The 27,910-nt window shown below is 40.1% G+C and overlaps 1 protein-coding gene across 1 annotated transcript in view; it reads right to left on the reverse strand.

The window, feature by feature from the left end:
- Nucleotides 1–796: 796 nt before the first annotated feature.
- LOC132535239 (uncharacterized) overlaps nt 797–27,910 on the reverse strand; it is a 104,533-nt gene continuing 77,419 nt past the window's right edge. Inside the window, exon 10 of the mRNA XM_060180223.1 lies at nt 797–932. Coding sequence (XP_060036206.1) covers nt 797–932 — 136 coding nt within the window. The remainder of the gene's footprint in view (nt 933–27,910) is intronic.

A 27,910-nucleotide genomic window follows, 5' to 3' on the forward strand; every position in this document is an offset into this window, starting at 1 on the left:
AAACTAGGAAGGGGAGAATGGGAAGGGAAAAAATGCTGAATAGAAACTTGGTAAGTAGAAAGTTAAAATAAGCATTAAGAATAAACAGAACTTGTAATAAAAATTAAAATTTGGAACAATATACAAGTGAGATGGAACTAAAATACATGATGATCAGGTGCAAGAAACTGGACCCAGCTTATGAACATGAACTGTTCTAGGACCAGCAACAGAAAGCAGATATATGATATATTTGAGAATTAGTAAGGTACTTGAAGATAATTACTGAAATACAAGAAGGAAAAATAATGTTCTTTCAAAACCAACAGAGAAAGGAAACTAAATTAAACTCAGTCAGAACTTTCCAACTGAAAATGCCCACAGAAACTGGTGAATTAACCCAAAATGTTTTTGTTTCTTGTTTTCCTTTTTTGTTTCTTTTCTTTTCTTTTTCTTTCTTATTTTTTGACAGAAATTGAGAAAGAAGGGAGACGAAGAAGAGCGAGAGCTGAAGTACTGCTTCACTGCTTATGAAGTTCCAGCACCACCACGACCACCACCACCACCATCACCATCACCACCACCATGACCACTACCACCACCATCATCACCACCACCACCATGACCACCATCACCACCATCACCACCACCATGACCACTACCACCAACATCATCACCACCATCACCACCACCACCATGACCACCACCATGACCACCACCATCATCACCATCACCACCACCACCATCACCACCATGACCACTACTACCACCATCACCACCACCACCACCATCACCACCATCACCACCATGACTACCACTACCCCACCACCACCACCATGACCACCACCACCATGACCACATCCACCATGACCACCACCACCATGACCACATCCACCATGACCACCACTATGATCACCACCATGACCACCACCATGACCACCACCACCACCACCCTGAGCAGGTGGGGACCCAGGCTTAGACCCAGGTCCTTGCATATAAAGGGTGTTCTACTACAGCCATGACCCAAAAGGCTTTTTTTTAAGTCTGTTTTCCCTAGCCTAAAATAACAGAAAATAAAAATAAAATACCTTAGTAACACAGAAAACTTTAGAACAATAACCTTCTCATTTCATTGAGGCATCAGAGAGGAAGAGATGAAATGCAGTGACATAATCAGCAAAGGCTTCCTGGGGAAGCTTCCCACTCTCTTACATCTTTAATGGCATCACCCAGGGTCAGAGGAGAATAAAGGAAACCAGGACTTCCCCCCAGCCAGAAAAGTGTGTGTGTAGGTACACACACACACACACACACACACACACACACACATACACACACACACACACACACACACACACACATTGTCAAAGGTGAGCAGTGTGGGAAGCCTGGACTTCTTCCTTCATCCTGCCTTAGTGAAGGGTCCCTCCTCCAGCCCACCCCATTCTGACAGTATTAAAGGAAGCAAATGGGGAGAATATATATATATATATATATATGTATATGTATATATATACATATATATATTACCTTCCAACTATAAATGAGAACCCTGCCAACCTTCAGCCCCTCCACTGTGATTTATAATAACAGTAGGAAAATAGCAACAGTCAAGGTAACATGGACATGCTAATGAGGTACTTGAATTTCTACTCTCTTCCTAAACAAATTGAGCAATATCCACACCATGGAGTACTACTCAGCTATAAACAGAACAAGCTAATGATACAGGTAGCAACCTGGCTGAATCTCAAAAATAGCACACTGAGTCAAAATAAGTGACCTCAACAGGTCATGTATTATAATAAATAAACAAATAAGATAGTTTCAAGATAATCCAATATCAATAAGAAGCTCAAAACACACATGATTGTTTACATAGGTGCCCTCAACATGGTTTTATGACTACAACTTGTAAAAATATGGTAATTGTGGGAATTTACCTCAATCTAGGAAAAACTATATACACACACACAAAAAAAAAAAAAAAAAAAAAAAAAACTACTGACAATTTCATACTCAACAGTGTGAAACTCAAGTTTTCCCTCTTAGGTCAAGAGCAGGGAAGACTGCCCATGTCACTGTTGGGGCATAGTTTAGGGTAAATAGAAACCCGGCCCCTGCCCCTACCCTGCCCCTGCAGGAAGCCAGGAGAAGGGACTAGGAGCACCAGTGTATCTGTATTTTGCACCCACACACCCTCCCCACCTGACTGCAAAGGTCATAAAATGCAGGTGGGGCACTGGAAGGCAAAGGCTAAAGTATGTCCCCGCGAGGGCCCTGCCCTTCCTGTGGTCTCCCTCTTTGGGGGGATCGCCTATACGGCTTGCACTACCTTCTCCTTTTCTGTCCTTGTTTTCTCCCCACAAACGCTCTTCTTGACATAGCCATGGAAAAAGACATAACCGTAATCATGATCTCTTATGACTCTTCCATGTCGAAAGATATATTATACAAAAAATATAAAGAATCCAGTGAAGAACTCTTAGAAATCAAGAAATCTTAGAAAGTAAGAGGATACAAGCTAATGCATAGAAATCAAAAGCACTCCTATCTTCAAGTAAAACACTAAGAAAAGAAGAAAACAATCCAACTTACAATAGAAAAAAAAGAGATCTAAGCATAAATTTAGCAAAGGAGACAAAGAATTTGCATGTTGAAACATATGAATCACTACAAAAAGAAACAAAAGAAGACATGAGCAAATGGAAAAATATCCCATCCCTAAAGAGTAGAAAACTGGCATCATTAAAATGACCATCTTACCAAAGGAAATATTCAAACTTAAAGCTGTCCATATTGAATTCCCTATGAATTTCTTTAAATTAATAGAACAAATGCTATAAAAGATAAAATGATTTTATCTGGAACCATAAAAGACAGACAATTGGGAGTCGTAGCAGTAGTGTAGCGGGTTAAGCGCAGGTGGCGCTAAGCACAAGGACCAGTGGAAGGATCCCAGTTCGAGCCCCCGGCTCCCCACCTGCAGGGGAGTCACTTCACAGGCGGTGAAGCAGGTCTGCAGGTGTCTGTCTCTGTCTTCCCCTCCTCTCTCCATTTCTCTCTGTCCTATGCAACAACAATGACATCAATAATAACTACAACAATAAAAAAGGGCAACAAAAAGAATAAATAAATAAATAATTTTTAAAAAGACAGACAATTACCACACACACCCTGATAAAAAAAAAAAAAAAGAAGAAGAAGAATGGAGAAATTACAAGTCCTGACTTGAGTTCTGAGACCCTGATGCATCCAGTCTTGTTCTTTCTGCTCAAGATTACTTTGGTAATTCTAGGGTATTTCCTGATTCCAGATAAACTTTTGTAGTTTTTTTCTAGTCTCCTAAAGAAATTGGGGGGACCAGGTGATGGCACATGGGGCTGAGTTGTGGCACATCTGGTTGAGCACACATATGACAATGGCAAAGGACCCTGGTTCAAGCCGCCCAGCCTCCACCTATAGAAGGGAGGGACGCTTCATGAATGGTGAAGCAATGCTGCAGGTGTCTTCCTGTTTTTCTTTCTCTGTATTCCCCTTCCCTCTCAGTTTCTCTGTCTCTACCAGTAAATAAATAAAATAAGTTTAAAAAACTAAAATGAGCATGTCTTGAGGTTGGGTGGTGGTCACCTTGTTGAGTGCACACGATACCATGTAATCTGGCCCAACACCTGCAGACAGCAGTGTGGAGAACTCTCACAAGGCTAGAAATGATCCTCCTATACAACCTGGTAATACCTCTCCTCATGATAGATCCTAAGGACTCGATCACACCCATCCTAAAAGATCTGTGTATACCTATGTTCATAGCAGCACAATTTGTAATAGCCCAAACCTGGAAGCAACCCAGATGCCAGGTGTCCAAAGACAAATGAATGTCTGACAAAGTTGTGGCATATATACCCACCTTATCCAACCCATCTTGGATGGAGCTAGAAGGAATTATGTTAAGTGAGGCAAGTCAGAAAGACAAAGACAAGTATGGGATGATCCCACTCATCAACAGAAGTGGAGAAAGAACAGAAAGGGAAACTCAAAGCAAGATCTGCACTATTCCAGCCTTTAGGTTCATGATTGGTCAGCAATTTGTTTGGCTTTGTATGTTAACTCTCTTCAGCCACCAGGTTCCAGATGCTATCATGATGCCAACCAGACCTCCCTGGTCAGACAACCCCACCAATGTGTCCTGGAGCTCAGCTTCCCCAGAGCCCTGCCCCACTAGGGAAAGAGAGAGGCAGGCTGGGAGTATGGATCCACCTGTCAACATCCATGTTCAGTGGGGAAGCAATTACAGAAGACAGACCTTCAACCTTCTGCAACCCACAATGACCCTGGGTCCATACTCCCAGAGGGTTAAAGAACAGAAAAGCTGTCAGGAGAGGGGATGGGATATGGAGATCTGGTGGTGGGAATTGTGTGGAGTTGTGCCCCTCCTATCCTATGGTTTTGTTAATGTCTCCTTTTTTAAATAAATAAAAAAAAAAAGATCTGACTGAGTGTGGAGTGTGACACCAAAGTAAACATCTCTGGATGGAGGGTGAGGGTGGATGTTCAGTTTCAATATAGGGAGGTGGGGGGAGGGACACAAAGCTTTGGTGGTGGGAATAGTATTTATATACACTTCTATTAATCTATAGTCTAATAAATCACTAATCAATATGTGAGGGGAAACAGATTGACTGTCTCAAACTTTTTGATGCATAGTCCCTAGTTCTGAGCACATATTCTTTTAATCTAAGCACTTAAGATCTCAAATTGGTAACCTGATTGAATTTAAACAGTGGGCTTAAATTGTTAATACATTTCTAATACTGACTTTTTCTTTGAAATATAAATCACTTATAATCTTAGAAAAGAGAGACAGGAAGCAACTGACTGTGTCACATATTAGGTACAGCAATGCATAAATAGCATTAATGACACAAATCATGGTGAGGTCTTGTATGATACAGAAAATCCTAACAATGAGATTTGCAAAGTCAACCAAATTTCCATATAACTTGGCTATAATCATCATAATAACTACCTATTGCCTTCTTAGACCCTACGACAGCAGGAACCCTCCCCATTCTCTATAAAACCCATATTTCTCCTAGTCTTCTCTCGATTCAAACCAATCAATACTGCATCTGCTGACCTCAACTTAATCAATACAACCAGTACCACCTCTGCATGTTTCCCTTCGACTGTATCCAGAGACACCAGACATGTGATGTGAACCCTTCAGCTCCAATACTCTGGTGAGACCGTTCCTGGCTCTCGGGACTCCTTCACTCCATAGGTGGTGCCCTTCCTAACAAAGCCCCAGCACCTACACATGGGCCAGGGCCCAAGAGACAGACCACCTGTACACACGGATCCCTCAGGCAGGGAAATACACACCTTACAGCAAAAGTGCACAATAGTTTGCCGTGACCCCACAAGTACAGCAAGCACGTAGAAAGACCTAGAAATGACACCATGATGTCCTTAATCTAATAGTTTCTAGGTTGACCTAGATACCCTCCTCACCTTCTTCCTATTTCACTTCCCTCAATCACTCCAAGGCTCTCTTGTCAGACACAGTAAGGATGACAAAAGCTGAATAAGGGCAAGAGACTAGCACACTCTAATGATGACTCTTTAGTCACTGCCAGGCCACCCCACCACCTGGGCCCCGAGTCAGGGAGTACTGGGATTCCCACATGGACATGATGGGCCTAGACCTCTAACAGACCCATCTCTCTACGATCACTGGTCATCTCCCTCAGGAAAAACATAATGGACCCCTTTGTGGACCCCAATAGAACCTTGCCCTGCTCACAAAAAAGTAAATGAAGATACTGAAATTTCCAAAATCCTGCTCACGTTTCCCTAAAAAGTATTCTGGACAAGGAGATATTGTAATGTTTACAAAAGAATGTATCTTATTTCTATATTTTAAGGACTCTGATAATATTATGTTAAAGAACCACTCTAGGCCCCCTCTAAATATCTCTGTCCTATTAAACAAAATAAAATTTTAAAAAGGTATTTGGGAGTTGGGCGGTGGCACAGTGGGTTAAGGCGTAAGGATCCGGGTTTGAGCCCCCGGCTCCCCACCTGCAGGGGAGTCACTTCAGAGGCGGTGAAGCAGGTCTGCAGGTGTCTGTCTTTCTCTCCCCCTCTCTGTCTTCCCCTCCTCTCTCCATTTCTCTCTGTCCTATCCAACAACAATGACACCAATAACTACAACAATAAAACAACAAGGGCAACAAAAGGAAGTAAATATTTCAAAAAAAGTATTTAGGGTCCTATCTTTAAGAAGAAGAAGAAGGAAATTAGAATTCATTTTGCAATAGTCAAAAAATTAAAAGTTTACTCAAGAAATTGAGCTTGTAAAGGATGTATAGATTATAAAATTATATATATGAATGGGATACATAAACAGAAAATTAAAAATGGAAAAATGAAACTTGTATGACCAGAGTAGTCAATTCCTTATCACATAGTCTTCAAGCAGAAACCTTTGATAAACATTTTATTTATTTATTTATTTATTTATTTATTACTTCCAGGGTTATCACTGGGGCTTGGTGTCTACACAATGAATCCACTGCTCCTGGTGTGCCTGTTTTCCATTTTATTGGATAGGACAGAGAGACATTGAGAAATTGAGGAGAGACAGAGGGAGAAAGAAAAATAGTGACCAGCAGGCCTACTTTGCTGCCTGTGAAACACACTTCCCTCCCACAGGTGGGGAGCTAGGGGGCTCTAGTCGGGGTCCTGGAGCAGGTCCTTGCTCTTAATATTATGTGTGTTTAACCAGGTGCACCACTGCCTGACCCCTTAATTTACTTTTTACTTGATAGGCTACAAAGAAGTTGACAGAGAAGGGGAGTTAGGAAGAGAGACAGAAAGACACCTGCAGCACTGCTTCCCTGCTCATGAAGCTTTCCCACTGTAAGTGGCTGCCAGGGTCTTGAACCAGGGTCCTTGTGCAAGGTAACTTGTGTGCTCAGTCAGGTGCATTATTGCTGTCCCCATCACTTAGAAAATATTTTACAATATTCTCACAGAATATTTCTAGAAGAAGCTTCAAGGTACTTGTTCCATAGGATTCATATAATATGGAGACATGACATCTAAATGGACTGCTTATGGTACTCAAAACACATATAAGCTTTCCTACACATGGAAACTCTGAAATAAGCAGTAAGTTTACTAAATTCATCTTCTAGAAAGAATCTATGGGAGGAGGAGCCCGCATAGTGGTAACATTTGCATGTGTGAGGGCCCAGCAGTCAAGACTCAACCATACATCACAGGCAAGCAGAACTTTGATCTTTCACTCTCCCATAAAAATCAGCAAATACTATTTAAAATCTTTAAAGAAAGAAATTATACTAATCTGCTAAATAATCTTGATAGCTTAGAAGAAATGAAGATAAAATGCCTGACACAAGGGTTATATATATTTTAATCATTCTCATTTATTCTCTCCTCTCTGCTCACCATCATGAACTCTCTCGTCTGATTATGAAAATTTCCCAAGCTACCCTGTGTTCATAAATTTTCCGTGTTCATAAAAACATGCTGTACATCAGTAAAAGACTAACACCCACCAGAGAATGTTACAGTTGTTAAGAAGAGCTCATAAGACAAATATTTGCAGATATTTGCAGATATGAACAAGTTGACAAAAGTAAACCTTTCTCCACAACTTTTTTATGATGTCATTTTTATTATCCATATTATGAGTTTTATTGTATAATTTTAGGCTGAAGTCTAGTGCATAGAGTATGTGTGTTATTCATCAAACCCATAGTGGATGCTCTTAGCCCCATTACTTACTACCATAGTGATGGCAGCTCCCTATAAATTCTCAAAAAAAAAAAAAAGTTACAACTCATCTTCCATGCACTGAAATTCAAATTTGAATGATTTTTCTCAACATAGTTCTTACTTGTCCTTCAAATTAGTAGTCTTGGATAACTGCAAAAAAAAAAAAAAATTCTCAAAAATCTGGAAGAAACAGATCAGTCTTTTGTTTTGTGTTCCCTAACAAGTATTCCAACTACTGAGAGATATATATTATTATAATAACACACATTCTGAGTCTTTAAACCTTTACCTCTGCATCATGCTAAGGCTTTTCCTTGCAAACTACCCTTGTAAAACCTTCCCAACCTTTTTGAATTCAAGCCCTCATTCCTGTCTGCAGGCAAAAAGCTTTGAGTGTGGTGAAGCAACAATGCAAATATCCTTCTATCTCTCTCTGCCTCTCTATGCCCCCTTAGATTCTTTCTGTCCTATTAAATCAAATAAAGTTTTAAAAAGGTATTTTGTCTTCATCAAGGATCTCTCAAGTCCAAGCCCCAATCCTGTCCCTTCACAAGAAGTTTCTCCATCTTCATCTTTTCCTCTACAATATATACTATAGTAATATGATTAGAGCTATAACATATTCAAGTTTTCATTATGTTATAGTCCATTTTAACCTTTTAAAGATCTTTTTCAGAGAGAGAAACAGACTGAGATTGACTAGAGCAATGCTCAGTCATGGGGGATGCCAGGAATGAATTAATTAATTAATTAGGGTTTGGCTTGACGACAATTTGATCATTCCTCTATTGTTCCTATATACAGGAGGTACTAAGTAAGCAAGAGTGGGCTGAACTGCCAAACGGAGGCTGCTCCACATTCTGGCACAAAGCATGGATGGCAGCATGGCTTCTGGACGGAAGCCTGGAATCTGCTGGATGTAACAGCATGGCTGCTGGATGGAACCTTGGCTCCAGTCCTGTGTTTTGCTGGCCCAGAGTCCATGTTGCACTTGCTCCTTCTGCACAGGATACCTTTTGCTCCTAGCACGACTGTGTGATGTAACGCTGACACTGCACTTCTCCTGTGATGACTCAGAGGATGACTGCACAAGCTGGCATGATGAAAGGTTCTGCTGGAAACAATAAATGGCACACTTGCACTTGCTCGTTCCACTGACATCTCTGTGTGCTTTCTATCACTTAGGGATCTCACCTCCCCAAACACCCGTCAGCCAGCAAAGGGTGACACTTTACAACTGGCTACAAGAATAATTCAAACAAGATACTTCAGCTCTCCAAATCATTTCTTGGGAAAAAAGATTAGATTCAGGACTTCTCTTTAAAGTGAATGTTGAAGGCTAAGTAAATAAGGACAATGGTGATAGTTAAAGTTTAAACATAGTAGAGTCATTCTTTAGGCAGAAATAATGCTGTTTGCTATATTAGCAAAGTCAGATAGCATAGTTAGAATTTTTTATGGTTATTAAATTTATTATAGTCAGAAGACATTATAATAAATTTAGCAGAACTGGAGTGTAAAAATATTTGAAGGAAGTTTTGGGTTTCTTTCAGTCTCTCTGCCTAAAATCAATTCATCTAAGAGCAGGGAATCTACAGTGATGAGAAGAGAAAAAAAAAACAGAAAAGAGGAAACATCTAGGAACAGGGAATCTACAGTGATGAGAAGAGAAAAGAGGGGAAGAAGAGGAGGAAGGAAGGGAGAGGAGGGGAAAGGATTGAAGGAACTGTGCAGAATACTTTCCAGGTAAATTAAGACTGGGGCTGTGATCTGTCTTGTCTCCCTTTCTAGGGCTAAAAATATCTCAATAAAAGAGCTTACTGAAAATAAGTTACATGATGGCTATGTATACAATTACTTTATGCTGATGTTTATTCTCCCCAAATATATGGATAAAAGCACTGGTAATACTTATGAAGTCATACACAGTTAAACTGTGACTGGAATAGCTGTGCCACTTGTAAATTCTGTCATCATTTCTATAACTAGGCTCCTCCAATATACAGACAGGTCTGCTCTTCCAAATGCGTTTATGAGTCGGTGTAAGGAACTGGAACACAAACACCATAAAAAGGGCAGCAGCTCATTTCTACGGCTTATCCATGATCTTCAGGCTTAGAGATCAGTGATTTTTCTCTGCTATCCTACATTATTCACAGTTCTCTTCTTCTAGGTGTTCATGTCTGCTGTAGTCCCGTACCCTTCATTAAATACCACATTCAGCTAACATGTTTACACATTGGTTAAGTATTCACTTCAGAACTTAGTATTTTCAGTAGTCCAAGATCTTACCACATAGACTTCTTGAACTGTGTCACAGCACAGAGTATGCCTAACCTTTCCATATTGATAAATCATTGAAATAATAAGATCCAAGTCTATAAGGACTATTGCCCTGAATATCTATAAAGTTTAGCTGGTATTGGCAGCAAGACTACAGTTGCTTTTAGGGATGTTTCTCTCAGTCAAAACTGTAGTTTTAATTCACCAGTCTATATCTCACTATACTTTATAAATTACTTTATTTTTAAGTAAGATTGAAGATGAAAAAAATAATAACATCGAAAGTCCCTCCTCAGTGCTCTGCACTATGCTCAGGACCTCCCACATGTTAAGTTATCTCCTTACAAGGCAAATACTGCCCACGTTATCTAAAGTTTACATTTAAGAAGATAAATTAAGTTTTCCACAGCCATCTAGCTTATGTGGCAGATCCAGAAATAAAACCCAAGACCACTGATTCGAAGCACCACTTTTTTTTTTCATTCTGTTCTATAAATGACACTTCTCCCCTGCTACAATGACTTGCCTGGCCAATGCTTTATTGAATAAAGAGATGGTAGTCAATACACATCAGACAAAATCCCTTATCTTGTATGTCAGCTGATGGACTTGGGGATCCGGAAACTGTTACCCGTGGCCACACAACGGTTAAACTGTATCCCTTAGCTACGTGACCAGGGCTATATAGAGGAGGCTGGTTTTTACATCATACCATTAAATCACTTCTATCTCAGCAATTCTCAACAACAAAAACAAAAAAACATCTGTATATAATGTCAGCACTTGCCAAGTTGATCTATAGCTTCAATGTAATCTAATGAAAATTAAAGAAAATAATACTGGATATATGCTATCCCATGATTCTAAAGTTCATATGCAGAAGATAAAGACCCAGAAAAGCTGAAACAATACTGAAGAAGAAAAATACTGGACTGACAATCTTTGGTTTGAAGACTTACTGTAACACTACAGTTGCCAAGACATTGTGGTACAGGTAAAATAAATAAGTAAATAAATACCTCAGTAGAACAGGATGCATCGAGTTGAGAATCATTTCCATATATATATGCAAATGATCTTTGACAAAGAGAACAAAGCAATGGATCAAAGATAGTATCATCAATCAATGGTACTAAGGGAACATACAAAAATTAATAATCTAGATAAAACTATTAGACTTTCACAAAATTAACTCAAAATAAATCATATCCCAAATGTAATTATGCTACACTATTAGACACAAAGACATGGGGGCGGTGGAGAAGCATTTGTTTAAATCATGCATCCTCATGCACAAGGATCTAGGTCTGAGCCCCTGCTCCCCACCTGCAGGGGGAAGCTTAATAAGCAGTGATGAAGTATTGCAGGTGTCTCTCTATTTCTCTCCCTCTCTGTCTTTCTTTTCTTTCTTAAGTTCTCTCTGTCCTATAAAAAAGAGGGAAAGAAAACATAGCATAAGAGAGAATCTAGATTACTTTAGATGTGGCAATATCTTTTAGATACAACTCTAAAGATACAACCTATAATAGATAAATTGAACTTTATTAAAATTTAAAAAAAAAAACTACTCTAGTGGCTCCATGGACAGAGCAATGGATTAACATATCTGAGGTTCCTGGCTCAGTCCCAGGCCACTTATGTGTGAGTGGTGCTTTTGTTTTGCCTCTTTCCCTCTTGCATATAAAATTAGCTCTATCTCATATGAAACAAAATAATTTTTCTTTTTAAAAGAATATTTTATTTATCTTAATGAGAGAAAGACACAGAAAGAACAGAGTACTGATCAGCTCTGGCCTATGGTGGTTCTCAGGTTTGAATATGGGACCTCAGAGCCCTGGGCCTGAAAGTCTTTTGCATAACCATTATGCTGTCCTCACAGCCCATAAATTTTCTAAAAATTAAATAAAAACATCTACATCACAAAATCAATGTTAGGAGATGAATATCAATCATAGTGTGGGAGAAAATATTTGCAAAAAAAAAAAACCCTATCTAATAATTTTCTATCCAGAAGATAGGCAAATTGATTTTTTTAATTTTTATTTTCAAAGTTTTTTTTTCCTTTTTTTATTTCTTTATTGGGGAATTAATGTTTTACATTCAACAGTAAATACAATAGTTTGTACATGCATAACATTCCCCAGTTTCCCATATAACAATACAACCCCCACTAGATCCTCTGTCATCCTTCTTGGACCTGTATTCTCCCCACCCACCCACCCCAGAGTCTTTTACTTTGGTGCAATACACCATTTCCATTTTCAGGTTCTACTTGTGTGTGTGTGTGTGTTTTTTTTTTCTGATCTTGTTTTTCAACTTCTGCCTGAGAGTGAGATCATGGGCTGGTGGCAAGGAAGCTCACCTACATAGTGTTCCCACATGACCCAGCTTGGAGCTCTACCCCCACCTCACTGGTAGACATTTCAGAGCTGTGATATCTTTCCCTCTGTCTCTGTATCTTTCTATTTGAAAAAAGTTGACTAGAACAGTGATACCATAGTAATGATTTAAAAATTTAAAAAAATACAGGGTAAAGACCTTAACAGTTACCTTATTAAAGAAAATATGTATATGACAGGTATATGAAAAGATGTTCTACATAATTAATAATCAGGAAACAGAAAAGTTATTGTATAAAACCACTCAATACTCAGAAAACAGATAATACTAAGTGCTAGCAAGAATGTGAAGTAATAGTAACCCTCAAAGCTGGTTTGATCTCATCATACTATCCAGATAACACATTACTTAATTACTATTCAAGTTGAAAGCTCCTATCTACACAAAACTGTCACAGTGATATTTATAATAGCACTCTTCAAGCTCTATTCATAATTCTTATCCTTAATTGGAAAGAAACTAAGATATTTTTCAGGAGAACAGACAAATAATCTGTGGCATTCCCAGGGAATATAATAATATTCAATAATGTCCAGAAATGAGATTCCAACTATATGAAATGATGGCAAAGACAACATTAAGGAAGCACTAAGAATAATCAGCAATGTCATCTTAGGAAGAGTTCCCAAGAGGAGGTCATGATGTACGTCACTCCCCTAATCCAGATCTGGAAGAATGCAGGTAACCAAGGACAGCTGAGTGGCTAAGAAAGTTGTGACATACATACAGAATGGAGTAGCACTTAGCTGTGAAGAGTGATGAAGTCATCTTCTGTGCAACATCTTGCACGGAGCTTGAAGGAATCCTGTGAAATGAGATCAGCCAAAAAGGCCAGGATGAATATGGGGCAATCCCACTCATAGGTGGAAAGAAAGAACAGAAAGGGGAAACACGGAGCAAAACTTGGGTCCGGTGCGTTGTAGCAAAGCAAAGAAGCAGACGCACTGAGGGCCGAGGACAGGGTAGCGTTCTGGGGGTGCTCTGGGCTCCTGCTGCACGATGTGGAGAAGGACCTAGGTTTGGGGTGAGAGTGTTTTGCAAACATCTACCACTGTAAGATGAAAAATTTCACCCCCATGTCAATAACTGTACTGTAAACCTTTACCCGTAATCAAATAATAAAAAAATAAATATGGAGGCATATTGACTTGGTAAAATCTTGATTAAAACTTCATCTCATAATGCTGCTGGTAAGAATCAAATATAACCATGTCTCTACTGGACCCACAGTAACAAGATAATTACAAAAATACTCAATTATAAAGACATTTTAAAATAAATCACTCTGTAAATATTCAATAACATTATCTCAAGATTTCACAGTTGACCTTTAGTTTTGTTCACTTCTTTTACAATGGATGCAATTGTATATGCAGAATTAATAAAGTTAAAGCTATTTTGAGATTTTTAGCAAATTTGGATATTTCTACTTTTAAGTCACTTATAACTAATTTTATGAATTCTATGTCTCTATCATGACTACTATTAGCTTTTTTTCATTTTTCACCTTTTACACTCATAAAAGTCATAAAAAATGAATCAATAGTGGTCTGGGAGTAGCACAGTGGCTAGGGCACTGGACTCTCAACCATGAGGTCCTGAGCTCAATCCCAGGCAGCACATCACAGAGTGATGTCTGGTTCTCTCTCTCTCTCTCCTATTTTTCTCATTAATAATTAAATAAAATATTGAAAAAATTAATAAATATTAAAATATAGATCGCAAAACATCTTACTACCCAAACTCAACTAGTTACAGAACTGGAGCAGTAGCTAACAAAGTTACAGTAGATGTATACATGTATAAGTACTTCCTGTTAAGCATTACAGTAGATGTATACATGTATAAGTACTTCCTGTTAAGCATTACAGTAGATGTATACATGTATAAGTACTTCCTGTTAAGCGCACGTATCGCCATGCAGCCTAGGTTTGAGTCTGTGCTTCTCACCTGAGGGGGTGCAGGGGGCACTTCACAAGCATGAAATAAGTCTGCAGATGTCTTTCTTTCCCCCTCTCTATTACCCCTCCATTCTCAATTTTTCTCTGTTCTGTCCTAGAAAGAAAGGAAGGAAGGAAGGAAGGAAGGAAGGAAGGAAGGAAGGAAGGAAGGAAGGAAGAAAGAGCGCATGAAAGAAAGAAAAGGAGAGGAAAGAGGAGAGGAGAGAAAGGAAAGGAAAAGAAAAGAAAAGAAAAGAAAAGAAAAGAAAAGAAAAGAAAAGAAAAGAAAAGAAAAGAAAGACAAAAGGAAAATGACCATCAGGAGGAGTGGATTTATAGTGCTGGCACTGAGCCCCAGCTGGAGGCACAAAAAGAAGGAAGGAAGGAAAGAAGGAAGGAAGGAAGGAAGGGAGGGAGGGAGGGAGGGAGGAAGGAAGGAAGGAAGGTCAATCAGAGTAGGCCAGTTTTGTCCACAGAACTATTATCAAAGTATTAAAGAAGTTTTAAGGGGCCAGGCAGTGTCACACCTGGTTAAGCACACACATCACAGTGCACAAGGACACAGGTTCAAGCCCCTGGTCCCCACCGGTGGGGGGAAAGCTTCACAAGTGGTGAAGTAGGGCTGCAGGTGTCTCTCTGTCTCTTTCCCTATCTCTCCCTCCCCTCTCAATTTTTTTCTGTCTCTATCCAATAATAAATAAATAAATATATTTTTAAAAAGAAATTCTATGAGCAGCAGAGGAGTGGCGTATCCAGGAGAACATAGTCACCTTATCCCTAGGGAATAGCCAGGGCCAAAGAATACTGTAGGAATACAACAAACAGACTATCTTAAGCTGGAACTAGCTCTGTACAATAATAATCTTGCCTGTGGAAGCCTGCTGAAGTTCACCTACAACCCCGCTTCACTCCTTCCCTTACCCTCTTCCTCCAGAGACCACCCCTTCAAAATTCACCTGCAAAAGAATCCCTGCCTGAGAGTCTGTGGCCAGAAAAGTCCGTCTAAAATGCCCCCTAAACATGGGCACAATTCCAGGCACTTCAGCACAAGTGCAGGCAACCAAGGCTCAACTCTTCTACCTGGAATTACCAAGCTGAATAGGGAACGGAAGATACACAATATTTAAAGAAAAGGATACACAAGTATTTATATACCTAACATACATTAAGTAAAATATATAAGTATTGATTACATTTATAAATATAAGTACTTCCATTTAAAGGGAAATATAAGTATATTTAAGTAAAAATATAATAACAAAATATAGTTACTTCTAATTTAGACTATCCCAGTGAACAAAAATAGCATCAATGAGAGGTAACATCTGGAAGACTACAAAATCCAGAGTCGGCAAAAACATTCTAGATGCATGATTAAATATTTTATGCATTGCTGAATGCACAAAGAAGAAATGAATGCATATTGTCCTCATTTTAGGTACCAATTATTTATTGAAAAGGACTCCAATTCTATCCAAATTCAGCATGTCCTTTTCTTGCCATCACAGTCCGAGGAATCACATCATTGCAAGACTGGCCAGCTCCTCATGGGGTGCGAGCGCTTCCACACTATGATCATCATCTCTGGCATTATGCTATTCCACTGCAGAATACTGTGCCCCAGTATGGTTCCGTAGCCCCCATGCCCACTTGGTCGATTCCAAATTATATTCCTCCATGAGGATAATTTCTGGAACCATCCGTTCCACCCCGGTTCCATGGCTGCCAGTTCTTAGCAACATCGCCCCGCCAGATATTCATCGGGATGCGGCATCATCTAAGTTCATTTCCCACGATACGCTCGACCGGACCTGCCAATATACGTGGATATCTTCGCCCACCCTGTCCAACGTTTGACGTCTCGTCACCCAATCTGGTCCCCTACGCCTACACTGAACTTCTCTGTTCCAGACTCTTGTAAACAGAGTTGGCAGTCAGCTGAGGTAAAGAACAAACACCTCATCACAGACCCCTGCAAGCGTCAACCCGACTTTGACCTAGCACGTTATGATTGGGCCCTCCTCAATCGCTATTTAACAGGCCATGGCCGGTGCGCCGCTATGTTCCATCGCTGGGGAACCAGAGATGACCCGAACTGCCCCTGCGGCTCCAGACAATGACCCACATAGTCAACGACTGCCACCTCTCCAGATTCAAAGGAAGTCTTGAAACTTTACATCAGGCTCAACCTGACACTGTTGACTGGTTACGGAAGAAGGGCAAATGCTAGAAGAACAGTAGAAATCTATTCCTTATCTGCTAACCCAAAGACATATATTTTAAATGAGACTCAGAAATGTCTGCCCACTATATTATGGACATCTGGGAGTACAACAAATAAAAACATGAGAGAGATGTGCGTGCATCCCAGAAGAATAGGCAGGACGAGGGTCATTTGCTCTCAGTGCTTTCTGCAAGTCACATCTTCCATGACTGTCATTCAGTTTCTACATAGATGAGAGTTTAAGGAATTAAGGGCATTTCTGTAAAACCAAACTGCAAGCGACCCAGAAATGCTGAGAAGTCAGGAGATCCTTGGATAACTGGGAAAGTAACCATAGCAATTGAATAAAAGTGGCTCCCCATTACCTACAACTTCTTTTTGATTAGGTGGAACAGCTTGACTGCCCTTCCAAAACCAGGTCGTAGATATATGTGATTTCAAATACCTTCATTTTATAGGAGATAATTAAATACAGATAGATGAAACATAGCTACAGTGAAAGGGCTATGATGAAAAATATACACACACACATATATATATGTGTGTTTATATATATATCAGTGTATATATATCAGTGAGGTTTGTTTCTAGTGTCTTCAAGCAACACAACATCTTAAAGATGCTTTATTTAGGAGACAACGTTTGCTGCCTTTATCTTTAAGACTTCCTTTTCTGAAAATGTTGTGTGTGTAGACAATCTTCCCAGAGGAGTTCACTCTTACTGATTTCCATTAACAGGAAATTTTCTCAGAAACAACATTGGAATTATGCCCAAGAGAATGATTCCAAACTGCTGTTAATATTTACCATGGCAGATCAATTGCATAGCAGACCTTTTAAAGACTTAAAACACAGCACTATTGTCATTGATGGTACTGTGCAACCTTCATCTTTCTTCATAGTACCCAGATTAACTATGTGTACATCTTCCTTTGTGGAAGAGTTCTAGGAGTGGGAGAGTGATTTATATACAGTGCTAGACACAGCATCATAGAATCTGCAGCCAGGGGCGGGGGAGACAGCATAATGGTTATGCAAACAGACTCTCATGCCTGAGGCTCCTAAGTCCCAGGTTCAATCCCCCACACCACCATAAGCCAGAGCTGAGCAGTGCTCTGGTGTTTCTCTGTGTGTGTGTGTGTGTCTCACTCTTTGCATCTCTCTCAAAAATAAAATTAATAATAAAAAAAATGTTTTTAAAGAAAAAAAAAAGAATCTGCAGCCAAAGGTTGGGTACCAAGCCAAATTCTGCTCACTAGTTGAGTGACCTCAACAAGTAACTTAATATCTCTCTCTCTTTCTCCGATGGTGTATTCACAATTTTTTTAAAAACTTTTTTTATTCTCTTTCTTTCTTTATTGGATAGAGACAGCCAGAAATCAAGGGGGAAGGGGGATATAGAAAGGGAGAGAGACAGAGACATCTGCAGCCCTGCTTCACAACTCATGAAGCTTTCTCCCTGTAGGTGGGGACCAGGGGCTTGAACCTTGCGCACTCAGCCAGATGTGCCACTGCCCAGCCCCTCAGTAATTTAATTTCTCTTTACCTCAGTTTCCTCATTTATAAAATGAAGATAATCCAGGAGATACCCAGGGTGTGGTGATGGTGATTAAGTATCATCTTAAATGCATAGTACATGACACAGTATCCATTAGGAAATATTCATCTACTTCCTTTATTTATATTTAAGATGTCAATAAATATACTGAGTGTATAGCAAATACCAAGCATTTTACTAAACTGTACTTGTGAAATTTACTTTTTTAGTAGAACATTATAAGTAGATAATGATGGAGAAGATGAAAGTCATCATAATGGAATAGTGGTGATAATGGTGCCAGTGCACAAAAAAAAGAGAATCACTAAGTACCTCCGAGACCACAACTGTCCTTCAGCCTTTCCCCTGGAGACTTCCGAAAGGGAAGGAGTGCTACAGTTGTGTTTTAACTGGCTTGCTCTTTGGGGTGAGGATATGCTGAATTTTATCCCTCCTCTATCACCACCAAGGGCCTCCTAAGCTCCTTAATGCTATAAAAAGATGGGAGAGGAATTTTGCCTGCATCAGAGGACAGTTACTTCCAAGCACTTTCCCCTCTAATTTTTCAAACAAGCCTTGTAATTGCAAAGTAAGCAGAAGCCTGCATTGCTCAGTCTGACTTTGTACTCATTACCACACACCATTATTTGCTCATTAATGCTGGTCCTGGCGCTGACAAAAGCCCACTTCGCCTCTTTCTAGTTACTGTGCTCAGATGCCGTGAAGCGAGATCCCGTAACAGACGATGTACCTCAATATTCAGAGCTCTGAAATGATGCAGCAGCTGAGATTACTGACCCTGGAGTCCACCTCTATGAATTCAAGTCCGATTGAAGTCCACCTCCTCCTATTCAACTAGTCATCTCACCAGTTTCTGGAGCCTGATGTTCCTCCCGATAAAGGTGGATAATGACAGAACCTACTAGTAGAGTTATTCTCTGGACTACAAAGATAATCTGATTAATTCACTTAGCATACACAGAGCCCACAGTCATCACCTGATAAAAAATGCATTGGTCACTATTGTTTTTCATGTTCATCATCATTCTAACCAGTATGTAAGCAAAGACCCCTGGTTTGACAAATTAAAAACACGAATCTCAAGATTTCAAAAGAAAACCTGCTGAAAGTTACAAAGAAATATCCACATTCAATCTCACTTTTTAAAATTTGCCCTAACACACTCAGAGGAAAGTTTCATCTTTTCCTACCTCCATTAAAAGATCTGAGAGGAGACTGATACATTCACCTTAAACCAGTCACCTGTATTTTAAAATAAATTCATGAAATACCAAAAAGAATTATTTGTACGTAGGCTGCCAAAAGTCCATTTTTATTTTACTTACTTCGTTGGCCGAGGAAAGAAGTGGGAAGATAGCTGTATTTCTCCAAGTCAGGTTTATTGACCATCCTCTAAGTGCCCTATCAGACTAAGAGTGTAGTCACCAGCCACCTTGTACAAGCTGACTCAGGCAAACTGAGACCCCAGCTTTGCATTTTCACCTTAGAAAGTCAACGCTCAAGGTCAAGATGATTTTGTTGAGCTTTCAGATTGAATCACCCTTGAACTAAATTCAGGGGTACTAGGGTATTAATTTACCCATGGGGAAAAAAAACATGGAAAACTTCTGTCTTAACCATTCCAGGTCAGGAAAACCAGAAACTTCATTTTGGGATGATAGAATTCTGTAACTGAATGTAGATTAATCTAATGGAAACAGTTTATCTTTCTAAGCATAAAAAGCTTGCATTTCTGAACCAAAAGATTCATAGCACAGCCTTTCGTTCTGTTTCATCTTGCTCAGAGCAGTTCAGTTGGAGAGCTCTCCAGTCACAAAGAGTTGTTTTCCTCTAGGAGAATATCCTATTTGCTCCTTTCTCCCACATGAAGTTACCCTTCTTCTATGTTATTTCTTGTTGTTCTTTCTAAAATGATTTGGGACCAGGGCAGCTTTACTTTTGTGCTTGACAAATAATAATTCTTGATTTGAGAAAGAGAAGAACGCTGAAAATGCTTCCAGTGAAACAGATTTACATGTGAATCCACTTGCACTGTGATGTACAGTTGTAGAATGACAGTCATCTCACAAGGGCATTTCAGGGAAAACTATAATAAGTAATACTTAGCTGTCCTTTGTCTCCTTTTTCCCCAAATTTGGACAACAAGAATACAGAAAGGAAGGGAGGGAGGTAAGAAGGAAGGAAGGGAGGAAGGAAGGAAGGAAGGAAGGAAGGAAGGAAGGAAGGAAGAAAGGAAGAAAGGAAGAGAGGGAGGGAGGGAGGATGGAAGAGAGGGAGGGAGGGAGGATGGAAGAGAGGGAGGGAGGGAGGAAGGAAGGGAGGGAGGGGAGCTAAAAAGAAAGAAGGATGGAAGGAAACTGACCTCTGGATTTCACAGCTAATGAAAAATAAATATCTATATCAATGGTAGTCTGGGGGCCAGGCGGTGGCGCACCTAGTTAAGTGCACTTGTTACAGTGCACAAGGACCCAGGTTCAAGCCCCTGGCCCCCACCTGCAGGGGGAAAGCTTCACGAGTGGTGAAGCAGGGCTGCAGGTGTTTCTCTGTCTCTTCCCCTCTCTGTCTTCCCTTCCTTTCTCAATTCCTTTCTGTCTCTATCCAATAATAAATGAACGAATAAAATTAAAAATAAATAAATAAATGGTAGTCTCTTATTCTTGATAAATAACACATATCACAGAGTCATGGCTAAAATGAGATTCAGCATTAGCACAAAAGAATAAAGTTCACAGCCTCCAGGAGCGACTAAACAGAAAGGATAAAAGATTATTAATGGGGGGTTTCACATAATAGGAAGAAACCATAAGGAAAGACAGCCCCTTCCTCCACACCTACTTGTAAAGTGGAAGTAAGGCATACTCGTCTCTACATTTTAAAAGGAAATTTGGATCTTTCAGTGAAGAAGGGCTCTAGAAATAATTAGAATAATTTAATATGCTAGACCTTCAAATAAAGTATTAAAGAAAGGAAAGATATCTTTTTTGTTTGTTTGTTTTACTTATATAAGAATACAGAAAGAAACTGAGAGGGGAAGAAGATAAGAGAGAGAGATAGAAAGCCAGGCCTACTTTACTGCTCATGAAGCAGCCCCCTGCCTCTGGAGAGCAGAGACTTGAACCTGAGTCCTTGCCTGAGTCTTTGCACATGACACTATGTGGGAGTAACTGGGGGCACCACCACCCAGCCCCAGGATAGCAAATTCTTAGTCATGTCAGTCAATGGCGAGTTTCGGTCATCACAGATGGTGCTGCTATGAATGTAAGTGGACACAGCTCTCTTCCTAGGGGTAGGGTCTGCTGAGTGATGGTGATTTCCAGTGTTGAGATTCTGGGACGTTTTCCACAGGAACTGGACCAACTTGCATTCCCACCAGCAGTGTAGGATTCCTTTCCCCCCACATCCTCACCAACAGTTTTTGGTTTTGACTCTGACATTCTCCTGGGTATAAAGCGGTATCTCACTGTTGCCTTTATTTACATTTCTCTGGTCATTAGTGACTTGACGCACTTTTTCATGTGTCAGTGGCCCTCTGGGCCTCTTCCTTGGTAAAGATTCCATCCATGTCCTCACCCCATATTCCAACAGAATCGTAAAACTCTTATCTTCTGAGACTTTCTAGAAGATGCAAATAGACCATTTCATTTGAAGACATCTGGTTTAAAGGATATATATACCTAAAATACTGAGTCACTCATGAGGGCATGATTGACTCACTCTGACTATTGTGAGTTACAAATCTCAACAAGCTGGCTCACCCCACTAGTAAGACCATCCAGTAGGTCACCCTAAATAGGTCTGCGTAGTTCTACTCTACTCACCATTCCCGGTGTCAGAGTAACTCGGATAGGTATACGTATACAAAAAGAAAATCTTCAATAGTTTGCCATTCCAGAATATTATTTCATTAGAATTGTATGGTATTGGGGCATACTTTTGTCACTCTAAGAAGGATTATTGAAACATGTTATAGAAAAATAGATTTAAAATAATTAGCCACATTCTGTGGAGAAAGACTAACGGTGTAGAGGAAACAGATTTTCGGCCACAAGAATTGAGCTAAACACTTTCTGTCTCTAATAAATGAGAAGAGAAGGGAGAGTTAAACCTATTACTTACTCTGTACTAGACTCTTAATTTTATGACAGAGTAAAAGTACATTTACTTTTTATTCTAACCCAGTACAAGAAAATAACAGAAAGTATATGATGGGTCTGAGCAAGATATTTTTGTTAAACATCAGCTGCTAATAAGTGTTCTCACCCTGCTCAAAACCAGCTCTCAAGACAGCCCTGGCCCTACGTCCCTCTGTGAACAGTGGCACAGAAGCCGACTGTGTACTTCTCAGAGGCACTTTTCACATCCACAGAAATGATCCAGCAACCTGAATTTCTACTTGCTGCAGCCAGACAACCCTTTAGTCCTGACAGAAAATTTCTGGACAAGAAGTGAGCTGGACAAGAGACTTTAAGACAAAAGTACCTACCAAAATGTCTTGAAGAACACTGAAATGAAAACAAAAACAGTATACTGTTCATCACTCACTAGAATGATTTGCTTCTTTCCAGACCATCAGTGAAAAGCAGAAATCTAGAAGCAGGGAAATCATTGCACCTGCTTAAAGAGGGTTGAGTGGGGGACTAGCAGCCAGCAAGTCCCAGGTGTCCTTCCCGCTTCCTACAGACCCAATCTGTGGGCCAGTGTTGCCATTAATTTAGAGAAGCACATTTTTTCCAACTACAATGTACACATCAAATAATTAAATTAAGAGGTTTGAAACTGATGCCCAAGATTGAGCCCTGTCACATCTCCTGGATCAGACTACGGACAGAGAAATCTGCACGAGGGGTACTCACTATCCTACAATCTTGTTTAAAACGATATTGTCTCAGACTCACTATCCTACAATCTTGTTTAAAACGATAATGTCTCAGAAAAAAACATTTTGTTTTGATGTCATTTCCTTCGTCCCTAAAGGAAGAAAGACATAGGAATATTTGTTTTGAACTCGACTTCTGGGTTGCCTTTTTGTTTTTCTTTATCTCTGCTTCCCAGGCAGGTGCAGACACAGAGCCCAGGAGATGTTCTGCTCTGGAGTTTATCCAGAAGTTACCCTACAGTGGTCACACTCAGGAGTTCAAGGCAAACCTGGAAGCCTCCTCCTTCCCTCTCCATCAGAGAAGGTGACAAAGGAAATTACTTTTTCCCAAAAATGATTATTACAAGAAGAAAAATAAATGGTTAAGGAATTTAAACCTAAAAGTTATTGAACTCACTGTATTGTGGCTATCTTAATATAATGAATTCAAACACACATATTTATACAGAAACAGATATGCCTGAGGCCGGGTGGTGGCACACCTGGCTGAGCACACATGTTACAATGTGCAAGGACCTGAGTTCAAGCCGCTGACCCCCACCTGCAGGGGGAGAGCTTTATGAGTGGTGAAGCAGTATTGCAGCTGTCTCTCTGTCTCTCCCTCTCTATCATCCCTTTCCCTCTTGATTTCTGTTTCTATCCAGAAATAAATAAAAATAAAAGGTTGAAACAAAAAAGAAACAGATATGCTGGGTATAGAGTGTTAGCTATCCCACCTGCCTTTTCACTAAGTAGCATATGTGCTATGGAGAAAGAACTGGCCTCAGCTTTCCCTGCACTTGATTCATCTTTTTGCCACGAGTCATCAGCTTGTCTTCTCAATGAAAGACTTCTGTGCACAGGGTCTCTTCACTCAGCCACGTGCTTTTATGACACCGCACAATTTCGTTTCAAGTCTTGATTATACCATACCCCCTGGGTGAAGTGTATCGATATGTGCCAATTTTGTTTGGTGAATTCACATAATATAAACTCTTGAAACTATCAATGTCATGAGAAAATACTACTATAAAATCGAGCAGACGATGCCCATGTCCAGCGGAGAAGAATTACAGAAGCCAGAACTCCCACCTTTTGCTCCCCATAAAGAATTTTGTTCCATACTCCCAGAGAGAGAGAAATGTCAGGACAAGATAACCAGAGGGCTCTGGACTCCAATAGTATCAAGGTCCACAGAGAGAAGAGGAAAAAAGAACAGAGTAATTGTAATTGGTGAAGTAGTAATTGGTGTAGGTATGAGTTAGAAAGGAAGAAAAGGGTGGTCTGGGAGGTGACAGTGGATAAGGTATTGGACTCTCAAGCATGAGGCCCTGAGTTCAATCCCCAGCAGCAGCACATGTACCAGAGTGATGTCTGGTTCTTTCTCTCTCTTCTCCTGTCTTTCTCATTAATGAATAAATAAAGTCTTTAAAGGAAGAAAGAAGGAAAGAAAGAAAGAAAGAAGGAAGGAAAGAGAGGAAGAAAGAAAAGGTAGGACCAGAGGAAAAATGGGCAAATGTGTACAAATATCAATAGTTATAGAGATTAACAGTCAACTGACATCTGTGACCTTAGGAGAACCAATGCAGGTTCCAATGGAGGGAATGTGGACACAGAACTCTGGTGGTGGGCTTGTACCCCTGTTTTCTCATTCTTTTGTAAGTCAGTATTAAATGACTAATAAAATTTTAAAAAGAAGAAAAAATTAGGCAGAAAAAACTATAGTAACTTTAGACATATTTCTGTCATTGCAAGGGAATACTTCTTAGCAAAAGTAACAGCTGAGACTGTTCTTTAAAGAGAAGATTTCAAATAACGGGTGAGATGGAGTAACTTTATACCCTAAAGAAAATCACATCACTTAAATGCATGAAAATGAGAAATAGAAGTATTTACTGAAAAAAAAAAAGCAGTATTTCAATTCAGTCAGCATGCAGAAAATATAAAAAAGAAAAAAGAACAGGGCAATATGATTGGAGATATAAATTTACACCCAATCCTAAAACACCAGTTATAAGACCCACTATGCACCATGGCTCACGGACAGTAGAAGTTTGCTTTGTGTTCATGAGACATATCTATGAGCAGAGGCTCACTTCTCATGGCGGTGAGGTGCCCAGGCTCCTTCCGTCCTGTGACTCTACCACCCTAACAGCCAGCGAAGGTCAACAAGGTGTCTTTGTTGCAATCGATGGTGTTGCCATTGCTGCTCACACAGCCAATAATTCACACAGACGTGATTTCCCAATTTCAGTCTGCTTTTTATGCCTGCAGATATACAGAAAGCTTTCTCAGGGGGAACTGCACCTCCTCCCTTGTGCTATCAGGGCTCAAGCCCATGTCTCATGCATGGTGAGGCACTGGTTCCACCTGGTGAGTCTTTGCTTGTTCCTGGTTCTGTATTGCAGCAAGCTAAGGATGAATTCTTTTTTTTTTTTTTTTGCCTCCAGGGTTATTGCTGGGTGAGTGCTCAGTGCCTACACTATGAATCCACTGCTCCTACAGGCTATTTTTCCCATTTTGTTGCCCTTGTTGCTGATCTTGTTGTAGTTGTTATTATTGTCACAGCTGTTGCTGTTGGATAGGGCAGAAAGAAATAGAGAGGAGGGGAAGAAAGAGAGGAGGAGAGAAAAACAGACACCTGCAGACCTGCTTTACCACCTGTGAAGCGACCTCCTGCAAGTGGGGAGCTGGGGGCTTGAACTGGGATCCTTATGCCAGTCCTTACACTTTGTACCACCTGCGCTTAACCCACTGTGCTACCACTCGGCTCCAGCTAAGGATGAATTCTATATTTATTAAAGTTCATACAAATAAAAAATAAATTGATTTTAAAGATTTATCTCAGCAGAGAGCATCTCACAGTACCTCAAATATTTCCTTTCTGGCTCTTACCAGGAAATTTGGCAATTTCTACCTTATGGTTTCATTGCATTATAGAAGCAATAGTCTCAAACAGAAAAATAAGTATAATGAGATATCAGTCCTTTCCTAAGAGCTAACATAAAAAAGACAGACATCACTGTCTTTTTTTCCCCATTGACTAGAATTTAGTCACATGGCCACTCCTAATTCCAAAGAAGCCTGGAACATGCAGGCCAGCCGTTTCTCTAGAAAGAAAAGGGAAGAAACAGGCTTTGAGCAGATAGCTAACATTTTCTGAATTACCTGCTAAAAGGCCGCACAGAGCCACAAAAATATTTGGAAGAAGCTGCTGGACAAGGTGAAATCATGTCCTTCCTGAAGCAGTGATAGTCAGCCATTGATTAGAAGCAGTGTTCAATTACTTCCCTATCAGTGAGGCACTAACAGATTTAAGAGCACCTGGCAAATAGCGCAGGTCAATTTTTTGTATTGTACCTATTTGTAAATCAAACTTCACAAAGCCATTAGAGTACTAATTTTTACTGTCTAGAGAGCACAAACTATAGAGAACAACTGGAGTTGGAAGAATTTTCAGTCACAATAATTTATTTATGGGAGGGTATGTGAAAAAGTATCAACACAGTACAGGTTCAAAGAAGCGTGCTTCAGTCTACAAGAACAGCAATGACAGCAGTGAAGTCACAAGGGCCATAGAGGGAAATTCAGTTCAGACTCCCCAGAGCTCTTCACCATGTTGTGAAATACACAAAGACTTTGAGGTCAGAATGATGCAGTTTCTAATTTCTGTTCAGATACAAGACATAGTTTTGAGAAGACCTTCTAACATCTGTATTCAGATTCATCATCTGTAAAACTGAAATTAAAAGAAAAAAAACTTTGGGGACACAGAGATATGTACTAGCAGTGACAGACCATCTAACATCTGTATTTAGATTCATCATCTGTAAAACTGAAATTAAAATAGAAGCATCTAATAGCACAGCTATATACAAGATACTGGATACTGTACAGCAAACCATAACAAAAGGACTTTTCAAAGTTAACCCAATTACCAAATAATGGGATGATAACATTAACTATCAATTGTCTTTTTGAACCCTAAGACAGCAGGAACCTCGCATCTCCACTATAGAGCCTCTACTTCCCCCAGTCCTGGAACCCTTGGATAGGGCCCACTTTCCCGTATGCCTCTCCCAGTCCATACCAAATAATATTGCATCCGCCGATCACAACCTAACCAACGCAACGATTGCCACCTCAACATGCTTCACCTCAGACTGTGTCCAGAGACTTCACGTGTGGAATGACAACCCTTCAGCTTTATTACTAGGGTGAGACCTTTCCTTTTATAGTACACTCTAATTTCATCTCAGGTGGTTCACTTTCTAACAAAGTCCCATAACCTAGATATACACCAGTTTCTGTGAGAGAGAGCTTATATGTTCACACGTAACCATAAACTACTGCAAAATATATACCTGAAAGCAGAAGTACACTAGAGTTTGCAGTGAGTACCTCCCTAACACTTCCTCTCCACTATTCCAAGCTTGGGATCCATGATTGCTCAACAAATTGTTTGGCTTTGTATGTTAACTCTCTTTTCAATCACCAGGTTCCAGATGCCACCAGGATGCTGGCCAGGCTTCCCTAGACTGAAGACCCCACCAATGTGTCCTGGAGCTCAGCTTCCCCAGAGACCCACCCTACTAGGGAAAGAGAGAGGCAGACTGGGAGTATGACCAGTCAACACCCATGTTCAGCGGGGAAGCAATTACAGAAGCCAGACCTTCTACCTTCTGCAACCCTCAATGACCCTGGGTCCATGCTCCCAGAGGGATAGAGAATGGGAAAGCAATCAGGGGAGGGAGTGGGATATGGAGATTGGGTGGTGGGAATTGTGTGGAGTTGTACCCCTCCTACCCTATGGTTTTGTTAATTAATCCTTTCTTAAATAAAAAAATAAAAAAGATCAAGTCATCTGC

Source organism: Erinaceus europaeus, chromosome 21 (assembly GCF_950295315.1).
Source record: "Erinaceus europaeus chromosome 21, mEriEur2.1, whole genome shotgun sequence".
Taxonomy (NCBI): Eukaryota; Metazoa; Chordata; class Mammalia; order Eulipotyphla; family Erinaceidae; genus Erinaceus; species Erinaceus europaeus.